The sequence below is a fragment of the Chelonoidis abingdonii genome, chromosome 17, assembly GCF_003597395.2.
Source record: "Chelonoidis abingdonii isolate Lonesome George chromosome 17, CheloAbing_2.0, whole genome shotgun sequence".
Taxonomy (NCBI): Eukaryota; Metazoa; Chordata; order Testudines; family Testudinidae; genus Chelonoidis; species Chelonoidis abingdonii.
In genome coordinates, this window is record NC_133785.1 from 17,607,986 (window position 1) to 17,633,236 (window position 25,251).

The window sequence follows — 25,251 nt, forward strand, 5'->3', positions numbered from 1 at the left end:
ATACAAACTGTTCTCCTTTCTGGAAAGCAATAGGAAATAGAGAGAGACTGCAGCTAAATAGACCTTAAATCTGAATCCCATATTTCTTAGGAGACCGTAGTGCCTTTGTGTGTGTGTGTGGTGTTGGTGTAATATCAATTCATTTAAAAAATATGAAAGTCAAGTCGCGTAGACTGTGACAGCGAAGGCAACAAAAGGTGCAAGCAGCAGACAATGTGATGTGCTTGTACAGATATTGTAATGATGCAAATGTAGTTGAGGGGACGAGCTGCCTTATTATGTACATAAATACACACTGGCTCGCTGTGCCATCCGTGAATGCAGGAGAGTGAGAGGGGGAAGGGGGGAGGGAGACCAGCTCGAAAATTGCTGCCAGTTTTAAACAGCCTACCCCTGGCAACCCCTCTGCTGGCCTGCTTATGCATTCACCAGCCATTTAGACACTTTCGTTCCTCTTTATTCAAATACATGAAGGCGAACTAGGCAGAGGCGAATCCAGATGTGCCTGCGCCGCTGTAAATGAGCCCAGGAAGAGAGAAAAAGACCATCAGCCTCCCAGCAAAGAACCCAGTGGAAGGCGCTCAGGGAGCAAGGGAAGAAAAGTCACTGTAGGGACAAGGTAAGGGTCTTAAAATAATCAGCTCGTGACAAAGTGCCCCGGGGAACGGGGCTGGGATGAAATATGGGGCTCTGCTTCCTCGGGCTGTAGATTAAAAGCCTTTCATTTCGACAGAGGGGGTAAATCCCAGTTGAAACAGAGAGCTTTGGCTGTGGCGGTGGGGAGGCTACTGCAACTTTTCCTCACCTGGGCTGTGTTGAACTGGAGAAAGTGTAAACAGCGGTGCTCCCATGGAGACAATGCACTTGGAAGGGGAGAGATTGTCCGTACAGCCCTGAGTTCTTAGCAAGGGGAGATGAAGTATTGTTCATTACAGATTCTCCCCTAAACCGCCCCTGTGCTATTGTCACTGGCTGCTTGGATGGAAATGCAGAATATTTTGGGTGCTGTTCCCTAGCCACTTCATAAGGGACCCTTCTAGCTAAAGAGTGGCTAATGCCCAGTGACAGAGAACAGCTTGGCGTGTCAAATAAAGAACTATTGCTCGGTGTTTTAAATAAACCAGTCTTGTCTTTGTAGATGATTTAGGGCATTTCTTGGGGTAGTTTTTCCTCTTCCAGAACAAATCACAGAATTTGTTATTTCTAAAAATGTGCAGATCTACTACTCCATAGCCGATGGGGGGAAAATCGTTCGCGTTGCATGGTTGCTTTAACACGGCTGGTTTCTTATTTGAACTATATGCAAACAGGTAAATCCATCCTTAGCAAAATGTAATAATTTACAGACCAAATTTACTGACCAAATGAAGCGATGCTTCAAAGAAAATCTAGAGACATACAGCGCGGAAGAGTAAGCTCCTATGAAATACTCTTGTTCTCTTTCACACTGGAAATGGGTGTTTTTTTATCTGTTTTGAAAAACATTTCACCCCTAGCGACTAGCATGCTCAGAGCTTAAAACAAACCAAGAGGGTTGGAAATTGGGAAAGAGATGGTAGTTTTCAGTTTATAATGTACACTTGGCGTCCCCAAAGCATCTTGCAACTCAGGTATGAAAGAAGCGATCAAAGGTTCAAACTGCTTTGCTGGTATATTTATATATTAGCTGGATCTAGGTCTGAAACTGATTTCTAATGAACAGTGTTTCTTCATTCTTAAACTCGCAGCCACTTTAGTATTCCCAGATACTTTCTCTTCTAATAGGCTGGCCCTATTACAGCTAAAGAATGATCGCGTTTTAAACGCCACATCACCCTGCCAATCTATTCCTTTCGCAAAGAGGGAAGTACACGGATTATTGCGATGGGACAATCAACAAACTAAACCAAACCTCCGTGAATTAATAGCAGTGAATCTCCCAGGATTAAGTGTGTGTCTTTCTGGCTTATACATTTTTTAAAAAAACAACCAGCCCCACTTCGGAGCGTTCGTTTCTTTTCAACGTTGCAATGTTAAATTGACCCCCCCCCCCTGCGCGCGCCTGGCCCCGTCCTATCCCCCCTCTCATTGTTGTCAGATTTGTTAATAAAAAGATGCGAAGGTTTGTTCTCCCCTGGAAAGCCCCGCATCTCCGCAGGCCCTGGGTTCTGCTACGTTTGCACCTGCCTAGCCAGGGAGCCTCTGCAGTCCCAGTCCCGTGCAGCAGATTTACACAGCTTTGCATGTTTTAAAATTACCCAGCTATAGGCTTCAATCGCCTCCCCTGCGTTTTTTTTTCCCAAGGCAGCTCTTCCACCCCCATCCCACCCCCTTTATTCTCCTTTTGCTGTGGGGTGCAGAGACTGGGAGAAAAATCCACACTGGAGACTGAATGGCTTTGAGGCGATTTCAATAAGAATAGTTCGGGTGCAGGAGCTGGAGCCAGGGTTGGCTTGTTTGGTTGCAGAACGAGAAGCTGAAACAAGGGTAACATCTTTATTAATGGTTTTTTTTAAACTCAAATTTGGCAATGTCCAAAGAAACTGGCAAGTAAAGCAGCTGCCTAAATAAATAGTATTATTCCAATGATTAGTTATTGTGTGTGTGTGTGTGTATATATATATGTGTGTGTGTGTGTGCGTGTATATATATATGTGTGTGTGTGCGTGTATATATATATCTATAATATAATATATATCTATATATATAAAATCAGTTGTCGCAAGCAGCTTTGTACCAAAAACTAAATATCTGTGTCTGAAACTGCCATCGGATCTTTCTCTTCCAGGGCCCGATCTTGCAGCCTTCACTCAGGCGATTTCTCCATGGAAGTGTTGTTGCCTGAGCAAGAATTGCAGGATCGGGCCCCAAATATCTGACACGCGAATTGACATCGAAACATGCGTCCCGAAAATCGAGCCCTGCAAAGAAATCTTTGGTATGAAAGTCCCCTAGACAGTCTACCCAAGCGCCTTTTTTGCGGCATACTCCGAAACCAGCCGTGACGATTACAATAGGGGGAGCATATATGAATCGCACGTATTAATTATTAGTAGCACAACTCTCCTTATGCTGCAGTTGCTGCGTTTGAGCAGAAGCAGGTTTGCCGATTTCCAAAGCCGTGTGGTGCTTGGGTTTGGGGCTGCCCGGCGGTACCAGGGCTGGGGTAACAGACTCTGGGCTGGACGATCTATTTACCAGGGAAGCCAGACAAGGGATCCAGAGCTGGGGAACTTCACCGTGAAGGACAAATTGCAAACAAATTGCAGGGGAACAAAACGTTATTCACAAGTTGTCAGGCGCGTCGCGAGGACAGGATCCAAACAGCCCAAAAAGTCAGGAGGGCAAACAAGAGCCACGAGGGGTCACCCAGTGGAGAGCGAAAACTCTCCTGGAGCAATGGGCAAAATACCCGATCTGAATCACCTGGCTGGGGAAATGGGGGGCAGATCATGGCAAGGCTTTTACAGTAGTTAAAAAGAGTACGTGGCCGGTGATTTATTCCCTAAATCGTTCTGTTTTTATGCAGCTTAAATGGGGGGTTGCGGTGAAGAGGTAACTGTGTCATTTTCTAACCTTATTAGCCAGCATTAAAAATGTACTGGTCATGCAGGTTGCATTTTAAGCGAGCAAGCAAGGAAGAAAGCAAGCAGGAAAGCGAGCAAGGAAGAAACGTAAAGAAAGAGGAACATGGGGAAAAGTCTGGCCAGAAGGGCTGGAAAGTGACTGCTCGTTTTTCTAACCAAAGACTCCCTGTAGCGGCTAGTCTCTGAACAATGATTAGTATTTTAGCTACAGCAGAGGACATAATCATGACAGCAACAACCGCGGCGGTGCCTTGCTCTGCCTGGCAGACTCTCGGGTCCCCCTCCGCGGGATGCAGAGCCGATCACACGGGACCTGGTCCGCTCGGGCTGCGTGTGAGCGCGGGCAGGGTCCCCCACTTTCCCGAGCAGCTGGGAGAAAGGCTCTGGCGGGCTCTGTACCTGCCGCCGCCGCAGCAGGCTGCGGGGTGGCTGGCTCGAGGGCTAACCCGGAAGAGTGTGTGTGAGTGTGTGTGTGCCTTTCTGACGCCAGTCATACGTGTTTCTATTTCTGTACCTGACTTAGCCAGATTGCTGGAAGACTGAGGGTTGCAACAGCCCGGGCAAGCAGCGAGGTGGTTGTGCGTTACATCCACAGGCCTGCCCCCCCGTCCCAGGCTCCAGCGCAGCCGGCTTCCTCTGCCTGCTCCCCCCCCCACACACACAGGCACAGCCCACCCTGCACCCTATGCTGCTGGCACTGAGGATCTGGCTCCTGCTGCTGCTGCAGGGGACGGGCGTCGCGGGAGACCACCAGCAGCTCTCTCAGCAGTGAGTACCTTGCACCGCGCGCCCATAGCTCCGCCAAGGTCTGCACGGAGACGCAAAGGCGACCCCGAAGCCTGCGTGTCCTCCACCATGGCTCGTGCCGTGTGCAGCCTCTCTTATCTCAGACCCTGTAGGGGTTAATTAAGTGCGCCTCTCTTGCGCTAGCTCTTTCCTCTTTCCTCCGTTTTTGATGGCTGCACCAATTAGTTGCACATAGGAAAAGACGAAAAGAATAGGGTTACAAAGAGAGGAAAAACTTATGCTGCCCCTGGGGTTTGCAGTCAGGATGAGTGAAGTTTAAACAAAGAGGAAAGTAGCTGCGGTTGCCATTCGAACAATGCATCTGAATGATAGAGCGACAAAGCGAGGATAGGAATTTATGCTAAAACATATTCCGTGTTATGAGACAGATTATTGTCTGCCACTGTACCTAGCACTTCACCCCTGTGAAGCAGGATCGGGTCAACGAGATTGCAGCTCTGATGGCTGGGGTGGAGTTGGGGAGAGAGATTTCTTGCATTGACTTTGCGGCGGCGTGGTCTGGTGGGAAACCTTTCCCGTGGAGAGTTTATAGATTGCAATAATTATTACCCGTTGTAATATCTGTATCAAAGGAGGTAGGAGGCGGCCAGCTCCCTCCTCCCCTAATTAACATGATAGGAAAAGTCCAAAACTGCCCAAAAGAAAAACTGTCACAACCGGTTGGCAGAATGTTCCCTGGTTCCCCATCCTCACGGACAGGCCAGGGATTAGCTCAGCCAACGTTCAGCGTCCAGATTCTGTTACAGCGGAGCATGGGGATTTGGTTATTTCGCCACTGAACCTTTGCCCACCGCTTGTTGTTTTTAGACTCTGGCATAAAGTTTCTTAAATTGAGATTTCGTCAAATAAAACGGACAAACATTGAGGGCACGTAAATAAACAGTCTGCGTGTAGATCTGGGCACACAGGTTTTCTGCCTTCCAATATATACGCGCATTGATCACAGACACAGGTGTCTTGCTACATCAGATGGCCCCACTAACTGTTGCTAAAACATGTTCCCTCCCCCCCTTAACGAGATGACATCACTTGTCAATCAAATTAAAATAACCAGCTGTGCTTCCAGATCTGGAAGATCTCCCTTTAAAAATTACAACAAAAAATTAAGGTTAGTAAAACTGTTGTATAAAAAGAGATTAAAAAAAAAAGAGAGAGAGATAGACAGCCAGTCTGCGGAGAAAATTGTATAACCCATAATACGCTTTTCTGTTTTACCAGTTTTCCCTTTCACTAGATAAATCCATATAGATCTGCATGACTATCTATCGAATCTCTCTATATCTCAGAAAACACAGATAGCTGATTTATCGGCTTGCCTGGAAAATGTGCAGAGAGACACTTGGAAATAAAATGCGGGGTTTGATATTTGGAGTTCATCCTGATACAATTCTTCCTTTTCTTTTCTCAATTGCCATGCCCTGCAGATTATGGCATGTGCAAAGAAGGAGGGCGATTTGTAAAGCGTTTGGCGTACCTTGTGTTTGCATATAACAGCCAATACATCTAGCAATCTATTGGAAGAAGCTATGGAAGAGAGATGGAACGGTGGGGGAATGCAAGGCCCACGCAGTGACTTCAGGGGCTGGAGCCGGCTGGCTGCAATCCTGCAGCTCGCCGCCCGTTCAGGCAGTCTCTCCAGAGAGGACTTTAATAAAATTGACACAATAGTTGTTTAACCAGCCGTGTGAAACAGGCTGAATCTCAGCTCCAGAAAATTAGTTAAGCTTCTGCGCCGAAAGTCCTTGTGCGGGTTAGGTTATGTTCCGATGAGTGCATTAATTAAATAAACGTCCCAAGCACACCGCTTTGCCCCATGGTGTTTGCTGCAGTGGGGCATTTAATAACAATCCCACCCTAACAAACAAGACCGAAGCGCTGAACTGCCACGCGCTGAACAAGCAGTTTGTAAATCAGAGGCGCGGAGATCATTGAACCTGAAGTTCTCAAAACACGTTTGGAGAAGAATTCATAACGATCTATTAAGCACAGTTTCTACACACACACACACACCCTGCGCTCTAGTAAGTATCAGTGGATGTGGCTCTGTAATACAGACGGGACTGCGTCTAGCGATTTAACTGAAAGAATTAAACTGCCTATGAACGTGGAAGGATTTTGCTTTTTTTTTAAAAGGAAGAATGATTTTATTTGGTGTTTATTGTCAGGAGTTTAAAGGGAAAAGCTGGAAAGAGCGATTTAGTGGTCATCACAAGGCAGGGGAAAGCAGTGCATAGGAGCAATGGCCCTAAAGCTGGTGGGCAGACATAATAATAATTAAGAATACATAGAGACACTCATTAATAAGAAGAACCACCCGATGGGAGACATTGACTTTTCAGGAAAATAAGAGGCTAGGAAGAAGTTGCCCAGAAGGACAGAAGGTGTCAGGAATACCCCGAAAACATTGGTGGCAAAGGAAGCCAGTGAGAATTTCTTTTAGCGACTCAATCTAGTCCCAGAGAGAGGGGCGGCGAGGACTGAAAGGCAGGGAATTCGTTTGTATTTTGTATTTTCATTTTTGAGGCGGAAAAATGTATTTTCATTTTTGAGGCACCGTTTATTCCTCCCACCCCCAGTATCTCCCCAATGCCTGGCGGACGGGTGGGGTTTTCCCCCCATCCCGCTCCTCGCTATCATGTGGATGTTGTAGGCAAGATCTGCAGAGGAAGCAGCGAGCTCCCCTGGCTGCAGGGAAGTGGCAAGAGCCGGCTGCAGGGTAATCTGACACGGGGGCTTCAGAGTTTCCTGGGCAGTTTTGGGGTCTGTCGCTCCATAAATCAAGCAGCCTGATTAATCTTTACAATTTGTCTTTTAAAACAAACACGAACGAATTATCAGCTCGTTAACTGCGATTTTATCACCTGCCTAAAACAAACAGCCCCCCAACGCCGCCTTGCTCATTGCATCGGTGAAATAATTAAAAAGGTTGTTATTAATAAGAATGCATTAGGAGCGCATTAACACCGATATTAATACGATCGCATTAACAGCCCAGCCACTGCAACGAACTTGGGTTCTCCCCCAACACTTGCAAAAGATCCTGCGAAATCACGTTCTGCGGGTTTCTGTGATTTTTCAGCGTGAAACGTTTGTTCGGATCTATTAAAACATTCTCCCAGCAGCCCCGCTCCAGGTTAATTTTGCAAAGAGGGCCAGGAGAGCGTTTATTTCTAGTAAACAAACACGGAGGGATTTGTTGTTCCCTTCTGTTGTTTGTAACTTGATACTTGGGAGTAAAAATTCCTGATCGTGAAATCTCCTTATTTTCATTTAAAAGATCGACTTGTGTGTGTGAAAAAATATAGATAATTTTTAATGAGGTTTTTTAAAAAAAGGTGGTCACCTCTCTCCCTCCTTCGCATCCCAGGCCTGGTACAGAGCCTGCGGTCTGTACAGCCTGATATTGGAAGATCGTATTTGCTAAAACGCCCTTACACCAGAACCCGAATAAATCATCCAGGAATTTCCAATGCTGCCGAGTTTATCTTTGGTTCTATAATGTACTAACTCCGGCATAGGGGTCTGCGGTGGCAGCTTCTAGCTCAGTCTGTATCTATGCCAGGGTGGGTCTCCCCAGCGCCCCGATTTCACCGGAGAGTGTGGGGGAGGGGAGGCGCTGACAGACTTACTTGTACAATCCTGTCTCTCCTGTTGTAATCGCGTTTGCTGGCTGAAAAGAAACGGGAAGTGTGTGAGTGGGGGGTGGGGGGCTGGGCGAGAGGGGTTCAGGGGGGGCCCAAGCCTGGGAACCGCGGGTAGGCAAGGGGAAGCCAGACCTGCGGGGCGGGGGGCGGAATCCGAGGACCTGGGGCGGTGGTGCTGGGAAGACCGGGCTAGGTTCAGGATTCTGTGCCAGGCTTGTCGCACAGGATTCGGGCTTGGGGCGAGCTCCCGGCCGGCCCTGGCTCAGAGCCGGCGCACAGGCATTAGCAACCCCCCGCCCCCGCTCCACCCCCAGCAGAGCTGGGCTGGCTGAGCCCGCGGGGCAGGGGGTTGCGCTGTGTTGACCCGGCTAGCTCCGAGCAAGCCCTGTCCCGGCCGGCGCAGCCAGACCGCCTATCTCCAACCCCTCACCGCTCCCGCGGCCGGGCCAGCCCAGCCCAGCCGGCTGCAACTGCATCGCGACTCTTTTCTGCAGCTGCCCGCCCCCCCTCCAGCGCCGCCCTCCCACCCCGCCGCGGGGCTGGGGAGTGCAGGGCTTCCCCTCTCCCGCTGGGACCGGTGGCGGCACATCCTGAGCCCGGCTCTCTCGGCCCTAAAGACCCCGAGCCGAGCCCGGGACTGGAGCGTGCTGAGCTCCCCTCCAGCCCGCTGCCGCCCCCACGCGGCCCACGGATCCCCAGGGCCGCGCGGAGCCCCCCTCCCAGTCTCCGCCTGCACAAGCTGGGGCCGGGGGGATCCTGGCACCGCTGCTAGCAGCTCAGGACTCCGCGTCGCCTTAGTTTTCCAAGAGGGAAGCCCGCGGGGGGAGCAGGGAAAATCCTAGCCCCGCACCGTCACCACCCAGTCCCCGCAACCCCCTGCCCCGCAGCCCGGCCCAGCCTGCAGCCAGCGGGCAGGAAGAGGCAAAAATAGAGAGGGCGGGGAAGCTGCTGTGTGTCTGTCCCCCGCTTCCCTTGTTTTGTCTGGCTGGGAAGGTGGCAGGGATGGAGGCAGGAGCAGGGGGGGCAGGGCGGGAATTGGGGGTGTCCAGGACCCCTAGTTCCCAGGGAGAACCCGCCCCAATTCGGGGAGCGGGGGGTTTGCTTGTATTATTATTATGATTATTTATTAAAAAGTTCATTTCCTGGCGAATTTGGCAGCGGCGGGTGACGTCAGAGCCCCGGCGTCTCAGTGACTGGGGCCGCCTGGCTGGGGAGAAGCAGCCTCCTATTACCCAATTACTGACTGTCAATCCTCCGACCCGGCCCCCTCCCCTCGGCAGGGAGATCGTCCCCTGCACACCCGGCCCTGCCCTGCGCTCTGGTTGGGGGGCTTATACCTACCCTCCTGTGTGGTGTGTGTGGGGATTATATAACCTGTTCGCCATCACACACCAGCACTGCCCTATTGTGTGGGTGATTATATAACCTGAGCACCCCCTAAAACACACTCCTGCCTTACATTGTGTGTGTGATTATATAGTCTGAACACCCCCACCACAAGACACCCTCCCCCCTCTCTGCGGTGGGATTATATAATTTGATATAATCAAACATACAATCCTGAGGAGGGGTAAACTCCCAGGGCAATACAACCTGATCACAACCCCCCACCCCAGCACACGTACATCAATCTTGTCTTGCGGTGGGGAGGATCTACCCTCCTTCCTTGTCAAGCATATTACACCCTGCTCACAACGTCTCCCCTCTCCCCCCAACACACCCCTCTGGCCTGGTACAGTGGGCGGGGACTCCCCAGCCCATGATATAACCGGATTATAACTCTCCCGTCTCCCACAAAGCACCCAAATCTCGCCCTAAAGGGAGATGTTCACCACCGAGAAGGATACAACCAGATCACACCCCTCCCCTCCAAACCAACCACCAGCTCCCCCTCTTCCATTGTGACCTGGAAATGAATTGGTAGAAGGAATAATAAGTATGGAATTTACACATAAAGTAAGGAACATGACAAGACTTGAGACCAACCTCAAAAACATCTCCACAGGGTCCCCCTAACCCACCTTTCTTCCCCAGCATAGTCTTCATGTCTGAGGGGGATGGGAGAGCGAGGCCGGTTTTCTTTCTTTGATTCCACCATTGAAATCGATTCATGTAAACAATTATTTTTCTGCATCTAGGAAATAAGAGGATTTACAATCAAATGAAAAGAGCTTTTAAAAAAACACCAAAACCTACCAGTCAATTAGTTCTTTTTAAATATCAACATTTTTAGGGGTAGGTAGGGACCTCACCCACACCATGTTAGTCCTAATTGTATTTTCCTGTCATCCTGTTGTTCTTTTGCCTCCTATCTGCTTTCTCCTCCCCTGGAGTCGCTTTCCGCAGAACACGGACTGTTAAAAGTGGGACCTTCAAGCTGTGATAAATTAATTAGCTCGCTGCATAAAAAGCCTGTTGATTCGGACTGCACTTCTCATCCGCCCTATAACAGGCGGGTTGAAAGCCTCGGCTGCTTCAAACGGATAGAAATACGTCAAAAACCTACCCAAAACAAAGAGAGGGTTTATAAAAATGAGGTTTTAAAAGGTTCCCGATGAAATAGCACAGTCGGGCTCCGAGGGCCAGGACTGGCCCACTGAGCTTCAGGCTGTTTATTGTCTAGTACAAACATACACTTACTTAAACAGGGAGTGTTTTTTTCTCATTATTCGGGGGTTTCCTAGTCTTGTAACGCTATCATGTCGCTTTGGGCCTGACCATGCTTTCGGCGTGCAGCCCAAACTCACACGCAAGTCAGCTAGCCCAGAGCCTGCATTACTCAGAGATTTCAGAGAAGCGTCCCAGGGAAGCCCACGGGGGCTCTGCGCGACAGACAAGCGCAGGTAGTCCGCAGGGTGGCTGGGAGACTGGCAGGATCGGGTCCGAAAATATACAACCAACGATTAGCTATAAAAAAAATTAGTCAAACAGATGTTTGGGGTCCTAAGCCCTCTAGTTTACACGCCCACCCCAGGCAGGTTCCAAACAGACTGCTGCAGGTTTATTTTCAGTTTAATCTTATTTTATTTTGCTGATTCGGTTATTTCGAACTAACATGATGGTAACAATCTAGTTCAAATCTGACATCCGCTATCGGCCGGAATCCGGGGTTTTCTGACATTTAAAGTACTGCTTCGGCAAAACTAGAGTCCTGGTTAAATGAGAAATGGTTCCCGTGTTAATGCAACTGGCTAAAAGAACCTGCATTCGTTCTGAGCAAACAGTCAGAGTTCACTGAGGCAAACGCATCACGCTTAAATGTTTAGGCAAGAAAACATGCGTGTTCTTATCAAATCTCTACCTATCAAATCCCTTTTCTATTTAGGAGCGGGTTCCGCCGTCCTTACTCACACAGAAATCTCGTTCACTTTAATTGGAGATTTTGTCTAAGGAGAGCCGGGCCGATCCGATTCTGTCTTTACAGCGTACTCCCGATTGAAGTTCACACGCCAGTCAAATAAACAGATACACATAATTTTGCCTTAATTTTTTTTTTTACAGACAGATTTGTGAGGCAATTAGCCACTCTGTAAAACCGGGTTTGTGTGCGTCTTCTAACAGGCTGCATCTATCGTGGGAGTCCCTCCTGACCCACTTAGGTTCCCCCCCTTTCACTTCTTGGGTGCATGTACACTGGCTGGAATTAGAATACTTTGCTCATAACCTTATTCTGGAGCGTTGGAGGGGTATTTAACATTAGCCGCAAACAAACACCCGCTCCGCAAGACAGGCGGACCTGGAGCTGCTGCGGGGAGGGGGGAGTGGAAGGGGGATAGTGGGAGGTGGGCTGGGCGGCGGGGGGGGTCTTTTCTGTCTTTGGCGGGTTCAGCTCTTTTAAGATGTTTGGAGTAAATGAGGAGAATGTGGATTTCTGGGGCCAATGGCAGCACGAGGCTGGGCGCTAGGACGCTGATTGGCTGGGCGGAGGTTCTTAGCCCTGCGCGTCGCCCCTAGTTCATGTCTACTGAACTGAGTCCAGCTGGCGCCAGGGCTGACATAGGATGCTTTGGGGATGTTACAAAAAAGGCCAGAATAAGTGGAGCTTGCCATTTGAGTAAGAACCTCCATCCAATCCTCCTCTGCCTTCCCTCTCTCACTCACTCTCTTCTGCATTCGCATCCTCCAAACAACCATCCATCACCACCTCCTCCCACCCCTTAAACTTACAACCCCAGAAAGAAACTCTGCAAACATTTGGAATTAGATTCACTCCACTTGGAGGGACTTTGTGTAAGTATGTTTGGGGTGGCGGGGAGAAGAGCTGGGTTTATTCTTCAGGGAAATTGCTTCTGAGCTGCTGCCTTTTTTCTCTCGGAACATTCCTTTCACTTTTCCTTTTCCTCTTGTGTCAGTTCGAGCTGGTATAAGTAGGTGACATTAGACCTGCTGTTTTTACTCCCCCACCCCTAAAGGCAGCTGGAAAAACTCTTATTGACGTTTGTAGAAAAGAGGAAACCTTATTTTTTTTTTTAAAAAAAAGCTTTTGAAAACAGATGCTGTTTATTTTGTGGGGGGACAGAGGGGAACCCAGGGTAAGAACTTGTGGGGGCGACGGAGCATAAAATGAGACTTTTTTGGGGGGGCACAAAGAGGGACTTTCCCCACCCCCATTCATCTGCATGTTGGGAATTGCGGAATTAGCTCAAACCAGGTGGAAAATGCGGAGGGTGACGCGTCTCCCTTGAATAGCCATGTGAAGTACTAACCACTCCTTTTCTCTTACAGGTGGTGTCCCGGGCGTGTCGCGGGGAGCCTCTCCCACAACTTTCCTGCTAAGAAAGGGACACGCTGACTCCCCCCACGTCCTGAGACACACACGAGCCGCCTGCCGTAGGTTTAGAACCTCCCCATCACCGATCCGAGCCGGTTGGGGGGTGGGCTGGGGAGTCAGCGCCGGCATGGAAGTCGCCACCGACCAGCCTCGCTGGATGGCTCACCATGCCGTGCTGAACGGGCAGCACCCGGAGACGCACCATCCGGGACTGGCTCATAACTACATGGAACCGGCGCAGCTCCTACCTCCGGATGAAGTCGATGTCTTCTTCAATCACTTGGACTCCCAGGGCAATCCCTACTATGCCAACTCGGCCCATGCCAGGGCCAGGGTGTCCTACAGCCAAGCTCACGGTAAATCGGCACCGCCCCCCCACCTCTTTTTCTTTCTCCCCGGGCCCTCTGTGGGCTTGTGCCGAGAGGGCAGTGACTAGAGACCAGGGTTGTCTGGGGGCTGCTTCAGTATCACTGGAAAGGGAGACCCGAGAAAAGGGGATCGAAAGGAAAGCCCGAGTGGACTTTCACCCTAGAAATAACCGATGGGGGGTGGGGAGAGGGGGAGGAAGGGGAAATAGACTGAGTGGGTGAGTGGATGCGCGCATACAGACCAAAGAAACTTCCTAGTCCCGAGACACGGCCACTTCCCGGATATGAAATACAAAGTAATTCAGATCCAGGGTAGATTTTATTTTGGGGGGACGTGGGTATTGGTGGCAGCTGAAAAAGTGCTCCCCAGACCTGCAGAGCTAGTCGGGTTTTTCCTTTTTTTGGAGGGGGAGGGGCTGCTACCCCCTAACGCCCCCCTCTACTATTATGCTGTCGCTGCTGCTTTCTTTGCAACTAAATCAAAGGGGCGAGTGGGTTGGGAGACTTTCGGGACTTGCAGGGTGTTCCTGGCGCCTGGGCAGGGAGAGGCGAGGCGGGCAGGGGAGCCTGCGTTGTCCCTGGCTCGCCAGGGCAGGTCTGCTGTGAAATATTCACCCCAGCGCTGCTCGCTCGGCCCCCGCTGGCCTTGGGATGTCGGGTGTCCTTGTGCGGGCGCTGGATCTCCCCAGCAATATGGGTCTGGCTCTGTGCGCGTCCCACTGATACTGAACGGCGAGACGCAGCTGGACACTTCCCCGGTCCCTCTCTGCGCCGGGCAGCGGTTCTGCCCGCGCCCCCCAGGGCCCGTGTTCCTCTCCTGGCTGGTGGGTGTGATAGTGAAAACTCCCCTCTCCCCACAGCCCGTCTGACTGGGAGTCAAATGTGCCGGCCTCACCTGATCCACAGCCCCGGGATCCCCTGGCTGGACAGCGGCAAAGCGGCGCTCTCGGCAGCCCATCACCACAACCCTTGGACGGTGAATCCCTTCACCAAAGGGCCCCTGCACCCTTCTGCCGCTGGAGCCCCCGGGGCCATCTCCGTGTACCCGGGCAGCAGTACCTCCAGCACGGCCTCGGTCTCCTCGCTCACCCCGGCCTCGCACTCCGGCTCCCACCTCTTCGGCTTCCCACCCACCCCTCCCAAGGAGGTGTCCCCGGACCCCAACTCCACCAGCGCAGCCTCGCCTTCCTCCTCGGCTGGGGCCAGGCAGGAGGAGAAAGAGACCATCAAATACCAAGTGTCTTTGTCGGACGGGATGAAGATGGAGAGTGCCAGCCCTCTGAGGACCAGCTTAACCTCCATGGGGGCCCAGCCCTCCACCCACCACCCTATCCCCACCTACCCCTCCTATGTGCCGGCTGCTCATGAGTATAGCAGCAGCCTCTTCCACCCGGGCAGTTTCCTAGGCGGCCCAGCCTCCAGCTTCACCCCCAAGCAGAGGAGCAAAGCTCGATCCTGCTCAGGTAAGCCTACAACGCCTTGATCCTTGCAGCGCCTGTACAGTGTGTGTGTGGGGGGGGGGGTTAGTTGGGTTTTGGCTGCACATTAACCCGAAAACCACAGCCCCGCCTTTTAATTTGACAACCCATCTTAAAGGACCAGCTTAACCTCCATGGGGGCCCAGCCCTCCACCCACCACCCCCTATGTGCCGGCTGCTCATGAGTATAGCAGCAGCCTCTTCCACCCGGGCAGTTTCCCAGCGATACTCCAGCTCTTCCCCAAGCAAATACCTCTGAATCTTAGTCCAGACATGCTGTTTCATTCTTAGACCTCCTGTGCNTGTGTATGTGTGTTTTTGAGGAAGGTTGGAATGTGTGTTACATGATTCTAGTTTGGAACATCCCCCCGACCCCCCCCAGCACAGCTTTTTACGTGCACTCCGAAGAGGAGGTGAGAGTGGATTTATTTTGTTGTCATCGAGATACATCTTAATCTCATTCACCTGGATTTTTTAACATGCTGTTGTTGGGGCAGCTCCGAGAAATGGACCGAGCTTTTCTGTTATTAACTGCTGGTAGGGCAAGGTCTAATCACTGGCTCTCTGCTCTGCAGCAGTCTCATGCCAGGGCCTAAGGGACCCAGTAATCCCTAAAAGAAAAAAAAAGGCAGATCTAAATTATGCAAATACAGGTTTATACGGCAAAATCTCTCACACAGAAAAAGGAAGACAGTGGCTGGTTCTAATCGCTGGCAGTTCTGGGCCAGATCCTGCACTCTTTACTTCAGTGAAACTCCCATTGACTCCATGCCGGGAATTTAATTCTGTTTCCCTGCAGTAAATTGCACCTTCATTAATAAGAGAAAAGGCCACTCGTGGGCTTTTAGCACTGAGCGCAACACATTCACAATTGAAACTCACCAAGCCAGTTGCTTAAAACTGAAGAGGGGCTTGATTTCTCTCCGATCACACAAGGAACAGTTCAATAGTTTACACACCAGTGCTGAGGACCGAAGGTACCTACTAAACGCTAACTTAAACCAACTCAATACAACCTAGAAAATGCGATCGGACATGATTGTTCTCTGCCTCAGATCCATCTCTGTTTGCTAACAACGAGCCGCGGAGCATTCCTCTCTTCACTTCAGTTTTCCCGAAAAGTGTGTTCTGAAAGCAGCTAATTCAGTGATGGCTCAGGTTTTGATCTCACTTTGAAGTGTCCCCAGCTGGATATCTAGACAAATTAAGAAAACTGGATGTTGTTCCATTCACCCACGTTTGTATGCCCAACGGTGGAAGAAAATAAAAGTCTATATTTGAGATAGCGTTGTAAAGCTACCTTCTAACACAACTAAATGTGTGTACACACACCTCTATTTTAAATGTGTGTACACACACCTCTATTTTCTATTTTAAAAGCGGCCATGAATTAAGAAACATGATCTCTCTTAGGAATTTTGCAACAAAAAGATCAGACATTTTACAATATGAGCTCTATTTCAAATCGCTCTTTTAAGGGATTTTCCCCCCAGTGTTTGCAATGCGGCTGCTGTTTTTTCCTTCTTTTTTTTTTTTAAACCGTGAAAAGAAAATTAAAATACAGTTGCCGCTTTTCCTCCCCCCGCTTTTAGAAAGAGCCCCAAGAGTCACTGCAGAGAAATGGATCCTTAATAGCCTTTTTTTGGTTCATTTTGTGGAGGATTTTATTAGATGGGGGAAGTGAGTGATCTTGAGGGTTGTTTTGATGGGAGCCTCCGCGCATGGAAGAGGGGAAAGTTCGTGACCACTCACTGTTTTTGTAGGAAAACTAAGACTCACGACACGACGACTCCTGCGGCTTCCTGCCCTAGGAGGGACAAAAGCTAGGAACGCAGAGCTCCCCTCGTTTTCCACTGCAGACTGTGTTGTTTAAAAGCCACCCACTCCCTAGATGGAAGGAGACAGGAGCCCTGCTGAACTCGACAAGGCCTGCTCCGATTACTAGCAAAAATAATTTCCTCTGCAGTTAAATACTGTATAATTTGCATAAAGTATATTAAGAGAATTTCCTATATTAAGCAGACCAGCCCTCAAACCATCAGAGGCAGTGAACTTTCAGCAAATAGCTTTCAGAGGCCAAACAAACACACACAACACCCCCCCCCCCAAAAAGGGGGGGCAGCAGATATCTAAGTAGTTTTCTAGTTGAAGACACAAGGTGGGTGAGCTAATATCTTTAACTGGGTTTTGGGTTTTTTTAGTGTTGCCCTCACCAAAAATTAACTTACTAAAACAAATGAGGAAAGAGTAGGAGTAAGATAAACCTCCCCACCAAATCAAAATTGGCCGGTTAACAAGTAAAGTACAGAAAAAAGCTGTGTTTATAAGTTCCAGAGTGCCTGCTTAAATATAACTTTTTCAAGTGCTGCAGTTCAACCAGTTTTGCTAAATTAAAATAAAAATAATAATTAAACCATTTTGATGCTGTCTCCACTTCCAAGCTGCCCTGCTTTATTTTAGGATATTGCAGCACTTGCAGCGAAGTGTCTTTTGGCCCAGATTTGGTTCCAGATAACCCTTTTCCTTCCAAATTTTTGCTTTGTGTGTGTGTGTGGCAGGATATATGTGATCTAGCTATAGAGGTGCAATAGATATGGCAGGGGAACTGTGCACATGACATGGTAAGGGAGCTCTTGTTACTGAAATACTAGTCCCATTTGACACAACAAGGGTGTCCCTCTCTCACTTTGCAGAGAGAACAAATATTTTTTGATCACAACGTAGAGTGTATTAGAGACACTAAGGAGAGCCTTGCCACATGTACTGTAAATAATCAATGCTGTCTAATTATGCTTGAATAATGCACTGTTTTGACTTCTGGAAAATGCCTAAAGGACAATGCAAAAAGCTTTTGTGAATTTGTTTTTAAAGAAAGAAATCCGGTTTCTTCGTGTTTCCATTTAGAAGGCAGAGAGTGTGTGAACTGTGGAGCTACTGCCACCCCTCTCTGGAGAAGAGACGGCACTGGGCATTACCTGTGTAACGCCTGCGGGCTCTACCACAAAATGAACGGTCAAAATCGACCACTCATTAAACCTAAACGAAGACTGGTAGGTGTCTGTCTCTGCTGGGTTTGGGGATAAATTATGCAAAGGGACCACACGCAGACCCACCCATGGTGTGTCTCATCTCCTGTGCTTCAGACCCTGTATGGATGCTAGATGTTGGATTGTACATGAGACGCATGTCACTCAGAGGTCAGGCATAGCCTAAGGACAGATTGCAGGGACTCCACCCATAGCAGTTACATGCCAAGGTATAGAATAGGCTAGCAATCTACACTCTGTTCCTCTTGGAAGATATGGGGCACAATGAGTAGCTGTCTTTCTCCTTATGAACACACACGTTGATCCTTAGATGACAACTTTCATTTGATTTCTCGTTTATTTGGCCTGTTGGGGCAGTTCAGAAGTGTACCGGTATTGAAAGGGTTACAAGCTTGATTGCAGTTCTACATTTACTTAAAAAAAAAAAAATTCCAACCCCAAAAAACAAAACAAAACAAAAAAATCAAATGAGTCAAACCCACTGCTCTCTACTTAATAATTATTTGTATAAAGGCCATGAAGTAATTTTCACTCTTCTATTCCACGACAATATTAATATTGGTTCCCTCCTCAGACAATCCCCTAATGTGTTTTTTTTTTAAACCTATTATTTTTCCATGGAGTCACCTATACTTTGTATTTTCATTTGAGTGATTAAAAAAAAAATGTCCTTTCTAAGCTCCTGGTGGTAGTTTCCTATCCGGATATCTGTACGTTAAAGATAAGGAAACTTTGTGAATCTGTTTCCTGATTCTAAAAGCTTTAGAGAGTTTCTATAGGCAAGGCATGCCAGTCACGCTTGCTGTTTTGAAATTTCTAATACACTCTACTCCACAAAATGTGTAAAACTGCTAAGAATAATAAATAAATATATATATATATATATTTTTTTGGAGCCATGTGATTTATAGTCCCCTAAATCTCTTGGCCATTTTGGGGACATTTTACTGGCCTGGGAGGAGGGAAGAAACCAGCGTGTACTATAACGCTGGGATGGGATAAAGAGGATTTCTGTAGTGAGCCAGAATTTCAACTATGCAAGCTTCTTAATGACTTGCTTTCCTTCTAAAGTGACTGACACATAGAGAAAAATGTTAAGACAACAGTGTAACATTATCTGAAGTGCTTGCCAGGCTGAATGGAACAGGCCACAGAGTTAAGCAGCATAGTTTAGTATCAATAAGCCATTTCAAATATGCAAACATAGCTCTCCACCTTCTAGTGTGCTGGGAAATTGCCCTACTTAGCTCACTGAAAGGAGGTTTGGGGAGCTAGATTTTTTCAGTTGTGTTTGCGTTAAATGTTATATATATATATTTCCCTCCCCTCCCCCCGTGGTTCACTCATTTGTTGGGATTGGAAGAAGACTGTCTTCATTTATGGATTTATTAATATTATTGTATGTCAAAATGACATTGTCAAGGCTTGAAGGCCTAAAATTAGTTGTGTTTTGGTTTGCTTACATGTGCATGCACTAGGGGGTACGGACTGCCTCAGCTCTGGCTTTTGGCTTTGTTCTTGCAGGCTAGCAGGGGGACTGAAATATCTAAATCTCCTGGGCCTGATTCTAGTCTCGAGTTACTGAATACTCCTCTGCCTTCAGTGGAGTTACTTCTGATTTACACCAGCGTGTACTATAAGTGAGAGCAAGATCAGGGCCATAATCTTCAGAGCAGGACCAATCTATGGTTTGATATTTAGCCAACTCTCCAGCAGAGGAAAATGCATTATGAGTTGCATAAAGTCCTGATCGCAGAGAAAACCCAGTGTTGTAGGATGTTATGTTGTAGATTCTCCCAGAAGCTCGATGCCTTGAGATGAGCCTCACTGGGGTGCAGGAAGGAATGGGCAGTAACTTGTCCCTAGGATTTTTGTAGCCAACTGTAAAAATCCTTAGGGAGCAGGGCCCTCAGGAAATTAGCACAATGTAGGTGTTTTATAAATACTTATGAACATAAATATTTTGTTCTCCGAATTCGCTGGGTTGTACAAAATGGAATTTATTCCAAACATTTCCTAGAGCGTTTTTGAACCTCCCTAATAAGGATGTCTCCCCAAAATACGGGGTGCATTTTGTCTATTCCTAACATTTTCTGCAATGCCACCCCTTGTCCCAGGATGTATTATTGTAGGGTCTCTCACTCAAGTGCCTATACTGAAATCAATTGGACTTCTGCATGCATTTACATTTTTCCTGTCTTGCTGTTCTCGTCTGGGGAGACTGAAAGGTTCCCTCTGTCCCTCCAAGGTTCAGCAGAGCAATGTGATTAAAAGCATCAAATTTTAAGAGAGGATATTTTTGGGGTGTATCAGCCTAGAAAATGAATGGGGATAGAGGCAGTAGCAGGGGCAGCAGAATCATTGCTGCAAGGCATGAGATTAAGTTTGCTAAATATTTAACAAAAGTTGGAGTGGGTTCTGTTTTCTCTTTCACTTGTAAATAGAAACTGAAATTTTACTGATGGCTATGATAAATACTGCACCCATCTAAGTAATGCAGCTGGTTTTCCTCACTGGTCACCTTTAAAGAGATACTATCAGTTTAAAAATCATATTCTAAAAGTCCTCCTTTCTTGTATTGCGCTGCAAACACTGCTGGTGCTAAACAAATTGGTAATAAGTATATTTTAAAAATCCAGATGTATTGATCTTTAATTTATGTGGAGCATTACAAGGGAAGGCTTTTCAAAAACAAATCCCCCTCCTTCCCCCATTAGTGCTGTGTAGGTTTTGCATTACTTTTGTCTTGGACAAGGAAAATAGACTACTCAGCTTCACTGTCTGGTTTTCATGCAGTAGCCAAATGCTCCAATATTTGGGTGGCTGTTATGGTGGGGGACTATTTAAATACAAACAAGCAAAACTGAAAAAAAAAAAAATCAAAGCAACATTTCTCTGACCTTTCTGTTTTGTAAACAGATTTGGGATTAGTTACAAGTCCTACATATTGGACCTAAATTGACCTTTTAAACGGGCTTGTTCCAAGTATACTAAATAATTTCCCCCATCTTTTGGTTAGTCAGCGGCTAGGAGAGCTGGGACATGTTGTGCCAACTGCCAGACAACCACCACCACCTTATGGCGACGTAATGCAAATGGAGACCCAGTTTGTAATGCCTGTGGACTTTACTATAAATTGCACAATGTGAGTATTTGCTTGTCTTGTGTGTCTCTGCTTGCTTAGCTGGGATTGATGCTTTAACTGCATGGCGTGCACTGGCCTTTTATTGGTTTCAGGTTTTTGTTTTTTTTTCCTCCCTCCCAGGTTCCCCTGGGGACTCAGAGCCATTCTTTGTTGGCATAGTGATGCTAAGTTCACTGACATTACAATGTATTAGCTTGGCTTCTAAAGCTCGGGCAAATCAGGCAAAATAGAGTTACAACACTAGTTTTAACGAAGCATGTTGTATGCACTTTCTCTCTCCAGCCACACAGAGGCCATTTGAAATGGATTCTGCACAAAGGTTAATCCCAGGGAGTGGTACCTCTGTGCAGAATTGTAAAGCTTTTTGTTTGTTTGTTTTTAATAGTAAAGGTTGTTTTAAAAAAAAAGTCTGATTCCTACTCAAAACTTTCAACACATTTGAACGTTATTTAAAATGTAAGTAGCTGAGGTTGAAGCTTTCCTAGGAAGAGACCACTCCCATTTTACAAGTGAATTCGGGTCAGTGTGTGCTGCCTTGTTTGATCTCTTCTATTAGGAAATGAATGGGGGGCGAAGGGTAAGCATAAGGGAAGGATGGCCATCAGCTGCCAAATTCAGTCAAACTGTTTTTCATGTCTGGGGTTTTTGTGTGTGGCTTTATTAAACAAATCAATATAAACAAGATCTGCAGAGAGAAACACCATTTTGTTTGGCCAGAAAAAGTTCTCTGTCCAGGAAAACACACGGGGGCTGTCCAAATATTTTCCTTTTTGCACAATAAGGTAATTTTGTCTGCATGAGCCTGATTTTCTCATTCCTTGCAGGTGAACAGGCCACTGACCATGAAGAAGGAAGGAATTCAGACCAGGAATAGGAAAATGTCGAACAAATCAAAGAAAAGCAAGAAAGGCTCTGAGTGTTTTGAGGAACTGTCCAAGTGCATGCAGGAGAAATCCTCTCCATTCAGTGCCGCTGCCCTTGCCAGTCACATGGCACCAATGGGGCATTTGCCGCCTTTTAGCCACTCTGGACACATCCTTCCAACTCCTACTCCCATTCACCCATCTTCCAGCATCTCATTTGGACATCCACATCCATCCAGCATGGTTACTGCCATGGGATAGAACCTGAGTACCAAGAGACCCACACAGAGATTAAGAACACGGGACTCTAAGATAAGAACGAGTAAGGAAAGATTCTGCCAAGAGGAGAACATAGGGAAGGAAAAAGGGGACCTTGCACCAATGTGGTTGAACTCTTAGGGTTGGACTAAAACCCTGCAATGATGAATCTGCTGCAGAAATGCTTAATGGTGCCTGTTATGCACTTTGCCCCTCAGGTATACGGAAATCGAAGAACTCACTTGTTTGATACCTGCTGGCCCAGCAGAAAGCAAAGGTGGCAGAAGCAGCAGAAGATGGATGCTGGAACTGGCTCTCCTTTCTCTCTCTGTTATTACTGTGAATATTGTAAAGAGATAGCAGCCTCCAAAGGCAGAGCAGGCTGGCTGGTAGCCACCCATACTGGATTTCTATGGTGGACTTTGTCTGGGGGAGAAGGGTTAGGAAACAAGGACAACTTTATAAAAACGTAATTTTTAAAAGGAAATCAGACACACAGAAAGTCATTATTTATTTTGCTCTTTTTTGCTACAAAGAGCCTCAAACCTTCTGACTTGCATGATTTTGTGCCTTTTTTGGGGGGTGGGGCAGGGGTGGGGAGTCAACCCTGCTAGAAGAAACACAGCTTCATAACAGGAAAAAAAAATTGTGCTAACCAGCCACCCCTAGATTCTCTTCATCAATGTTACATACAAAAATATCTGTTAGGGAAGGGATGAGAGAGAGGGGAAAACAAAGCAAAAATGTATCTGGAATATGGGATTGTAATGGGCCCAAGATGTGGATTATTTTGATGTAATGCCTGCATTCTTTTCCTTAACATGAAAGATTTTATTTAAAAAAAATGTTATTCCACAAACAGCGAAATAGGACAAATCACTAAAAGATACACTGTAGGGAACAATCCTGTGCCAGGTGGGAGTAGCTAGAGGAGGTCTTATTCATCTGTCCCATCTAACTTCTAGTAGTCTATCAGCAACAGCAAAAACCAGCGCAAGGCATAAAAAATCCAATTCAAACACTTTGGAGGTTTAAGCATTTTGTTCTGCCTTGTTGGCAGCTGTTGCTTAAGACACAGACTAGCCACTTTGGTAAACTCACCGTAGTTTGGTTACCACATTCATGCAAAGCCAGAGCGTCTGCTGTGTGTGGGCATTCAGGCTACAGCACATTTCACATTTGGGAGTGAGGTAGGGCAGAAAGTGGATTAAGATCACTGGACAAGAGAAAGAGAGAGAGACAATCAGTTTCAGCTTCACATATCCTTCAGATCCCAGAGGCAGCAACAGCTGATGAGTTGAGCGAAGGTGTTCTAAGGGGGACAACTATTCCCCATAGCACATTTTATATTTAAAAATAAAAAATGAGTCTCCCATTATTAAACCATATTGTACGTAAACAACTGAAAACAAAGCTATTGCCAATATAAAGTGTATTCTATTGATTGTTATGACCTGATGACTCTCATGAACACAAGCTCCAGTATAACATATGATGTACATATTTAGCTATACTTCTGATGAAAATGCCCCAGTGAGCAGAGGGGTTTGATAATGTAAACTGCGTAAGCTTAATTCTGTGACAAGCTTTTTCTTTTTCTTCCTTTCTCTCTCTCTTTTTTTTTTTGATCAAGCCAATTGTATCTTAGTGCAAAAGTTCTGCTTAAAAACAAACCCAAATAAAAATGGATGTACATTTTTTTCCCCTAAATAAGTAATTCAAATATTTGATAATGAAGTAAGGACCAAGCAGCCATGGAAATCCTGCTTTCCTCCTTTTTCTGGTCTGTGTAAGGTGCACTTTGTAAAAAAGTGGAAATAAACAAATGGGGGAAAAATTGGTTGGGAAATGCTGTAAGAATTTTTAATTTACTGAGTCAAAATTTGATCTTTTTACTGGTTACTATGGTACAGTTGTACATTATTTGTGCCCAGCTCAAATTTCTGCAGGATTTGGGGGCTGATGGGTGGGGGGAAGAGGAGTGGGTAACTGATACAGTTGACAAAGTGCAATATATTGTCAGTCACTGCAGCGTAGACAACGGCAGTCAAGATTTAAATTATTTTGTACTTGTATCAGCATAAAAATTCTGCAGTATTTTCTGTTTTTAGTCTTTAATTTTTTATTTTGCTTATTTTTGGATTAGTGAACTAAGTTATTGTTAATTATGTACAACATGTTTATATATTGTCTGTAAAAAGTGTATGCTTTCCTCATATTCCTTCAAGGTGCATACTGCTAAGAATAATAAAATACCTTTTTTGTGAAAGCAGTTGTGCCCTGTTTCATGCAATGAAGTTGTGTGTGTGTGTGTGAGAAAGAAGGGGCTAAAATATTACGAGGCTGATTATGACCAGTGGAATGGTTACTTTAAAATTTGTGAGGCTAGATTATCAATATTTTTTAAAATCCAATAGGTTTAGAGAAATAAAAACAACCTGTTGAATGCTCACATACCAAGGAGCATTCTCAGGATCGTATGTTATCATAAGGAGTTCAATGTACTAAAGACTCTAAATCAGTTTAGCACAACTCCGGTGTCTCTAACTAGAAACTGATTTTTAAAGTTCAAAATAATAAATCCTTTAAAAAGTGAAATTGATGCTGAACAAGGGCAGCATTTTGTTTCAAGGATAGCCAATGGTTTGGTTTGGTTTTGTTCTCTTCTTTTGCTATTGGCTTAAATGGGAGCAAAAGCTGGGCCTAAGTTTGATAGCCCTAGATACTGAAGTTCTCTGTGTCTCTAGAACAGGCAACAGAAGGGAATGCTTCCCCGAGATACTGCTCTATCGTGGTGGCTTACCCCTGCCCCAAGGCTGCAGGACCCCACTAGAGATGGCAGGGGAGTTCAGCCGCTGGCCTGTTCAGTCTATGGAGACTGCTAACCAGGGGCACAGTTATTGCCAACAGTGATGATGTGTTGGGAGGCAGGGTTGGGTTTGTGTGACTGACACTTGTGCCCTAGGACTAAGGTGACAACACATTTCACCCAGGCCACCAACCAGCTGTCACAAGGTTACAATTTTGAGGTCTGTTTTAATCCAGTTGGTTGATCCTGACATATCTAAGGCTCTCATCTGGGGCCTTACAGCAAGACATGCTGAGGATCTGCAGTCCCCCCCCCTTTACTTCCATAGGTGAGGCAAGGGGGTCAGCACCCCTCCAGGTAAAGCAGAATGATGTGGCCCTGCTCCTGCTGAGGCTGGGGGAGTTTTGGCCCTCATTTCAGTGGAAACAGGCTTGGATATAATTGTTTACAGTTTAAGAAAATTAACCTTTTGAAAATACATATATTCCCCATCAC

At 46.8% G+C, this 25,251-nt stretch overlaps 1 protein-coding gene across 5 annotated transcripts; it reads left to right on the forward strand.

Annotated features, from left to right (window-relative positions):
- The first annotated feature begins 354 nt into the window (after positions 1-354).
- Positions 355-24,216, forward strand: GATA2 (GATA binding protein 2). 5 transcript variants are annotated; one of them, XM_032801339.2, is made up of 6 exons: positions 355-619; positions 12,743-13,144; positions 14,017-14,619; positions 17,506-17,684; positions 20,701-20,826; positions 21,651-24,216. In XM_032801339.2, exons 2-6 carry the CDS (start codon positions 12,916-12,918, stop codon positions 21,948-21,950), a joined length of 1,437 nt encoding a protein of 478 aa, XP_032657230.1. In that variant the 5' UTR covers positions 355-619; positions 12,743-12,915; the 3' UTR covers positions 21,951-24,216. The 5 variants fall into 5 exon arrangements, with proteins under 5 accessions (XP_032657230.1, XP_032657229.1, XP_032657227.1 ...); XM_032801338.2 differs by lacking the exon at positions 355-619 and adding an exon at positions 4,013-4,334; XM_032801336.1 differs by lacking the exon at positions 355-619 and adding an exon at positions 11,998-12,247.
- Positions 24,217-25,251: the final 1,035 nt, after the last annotated feature.

What these genes read in the sequence shown, in the direction of transcription:
- GATA2 (XM_032801339.2), top strand. Translation starts at nt 12,916, where the DNA reads ATGGAAGTCGCCACCGACCAGCCTCGCTGGATGGCTCACCATGCCGTG. An exon ending in GTCCTACAGCCAAGCTCACG is followed by an intron (nt 13,145 to 14,016) that starts GTAAATCGGCAC and finishes CTCTCCCCACAG; the next exon opens with CCCGTCTGACTGGGAGTCAA. An exon ending in TTAAACCTAAACGAAGACTG is followed by an intron (nt 17,685 to 20,700) that starts GTAGGTGTCTGT and finishes TCTTTTGGTTAG; the next exon opens with TCAGCGGCTAGGAGAGCTGG.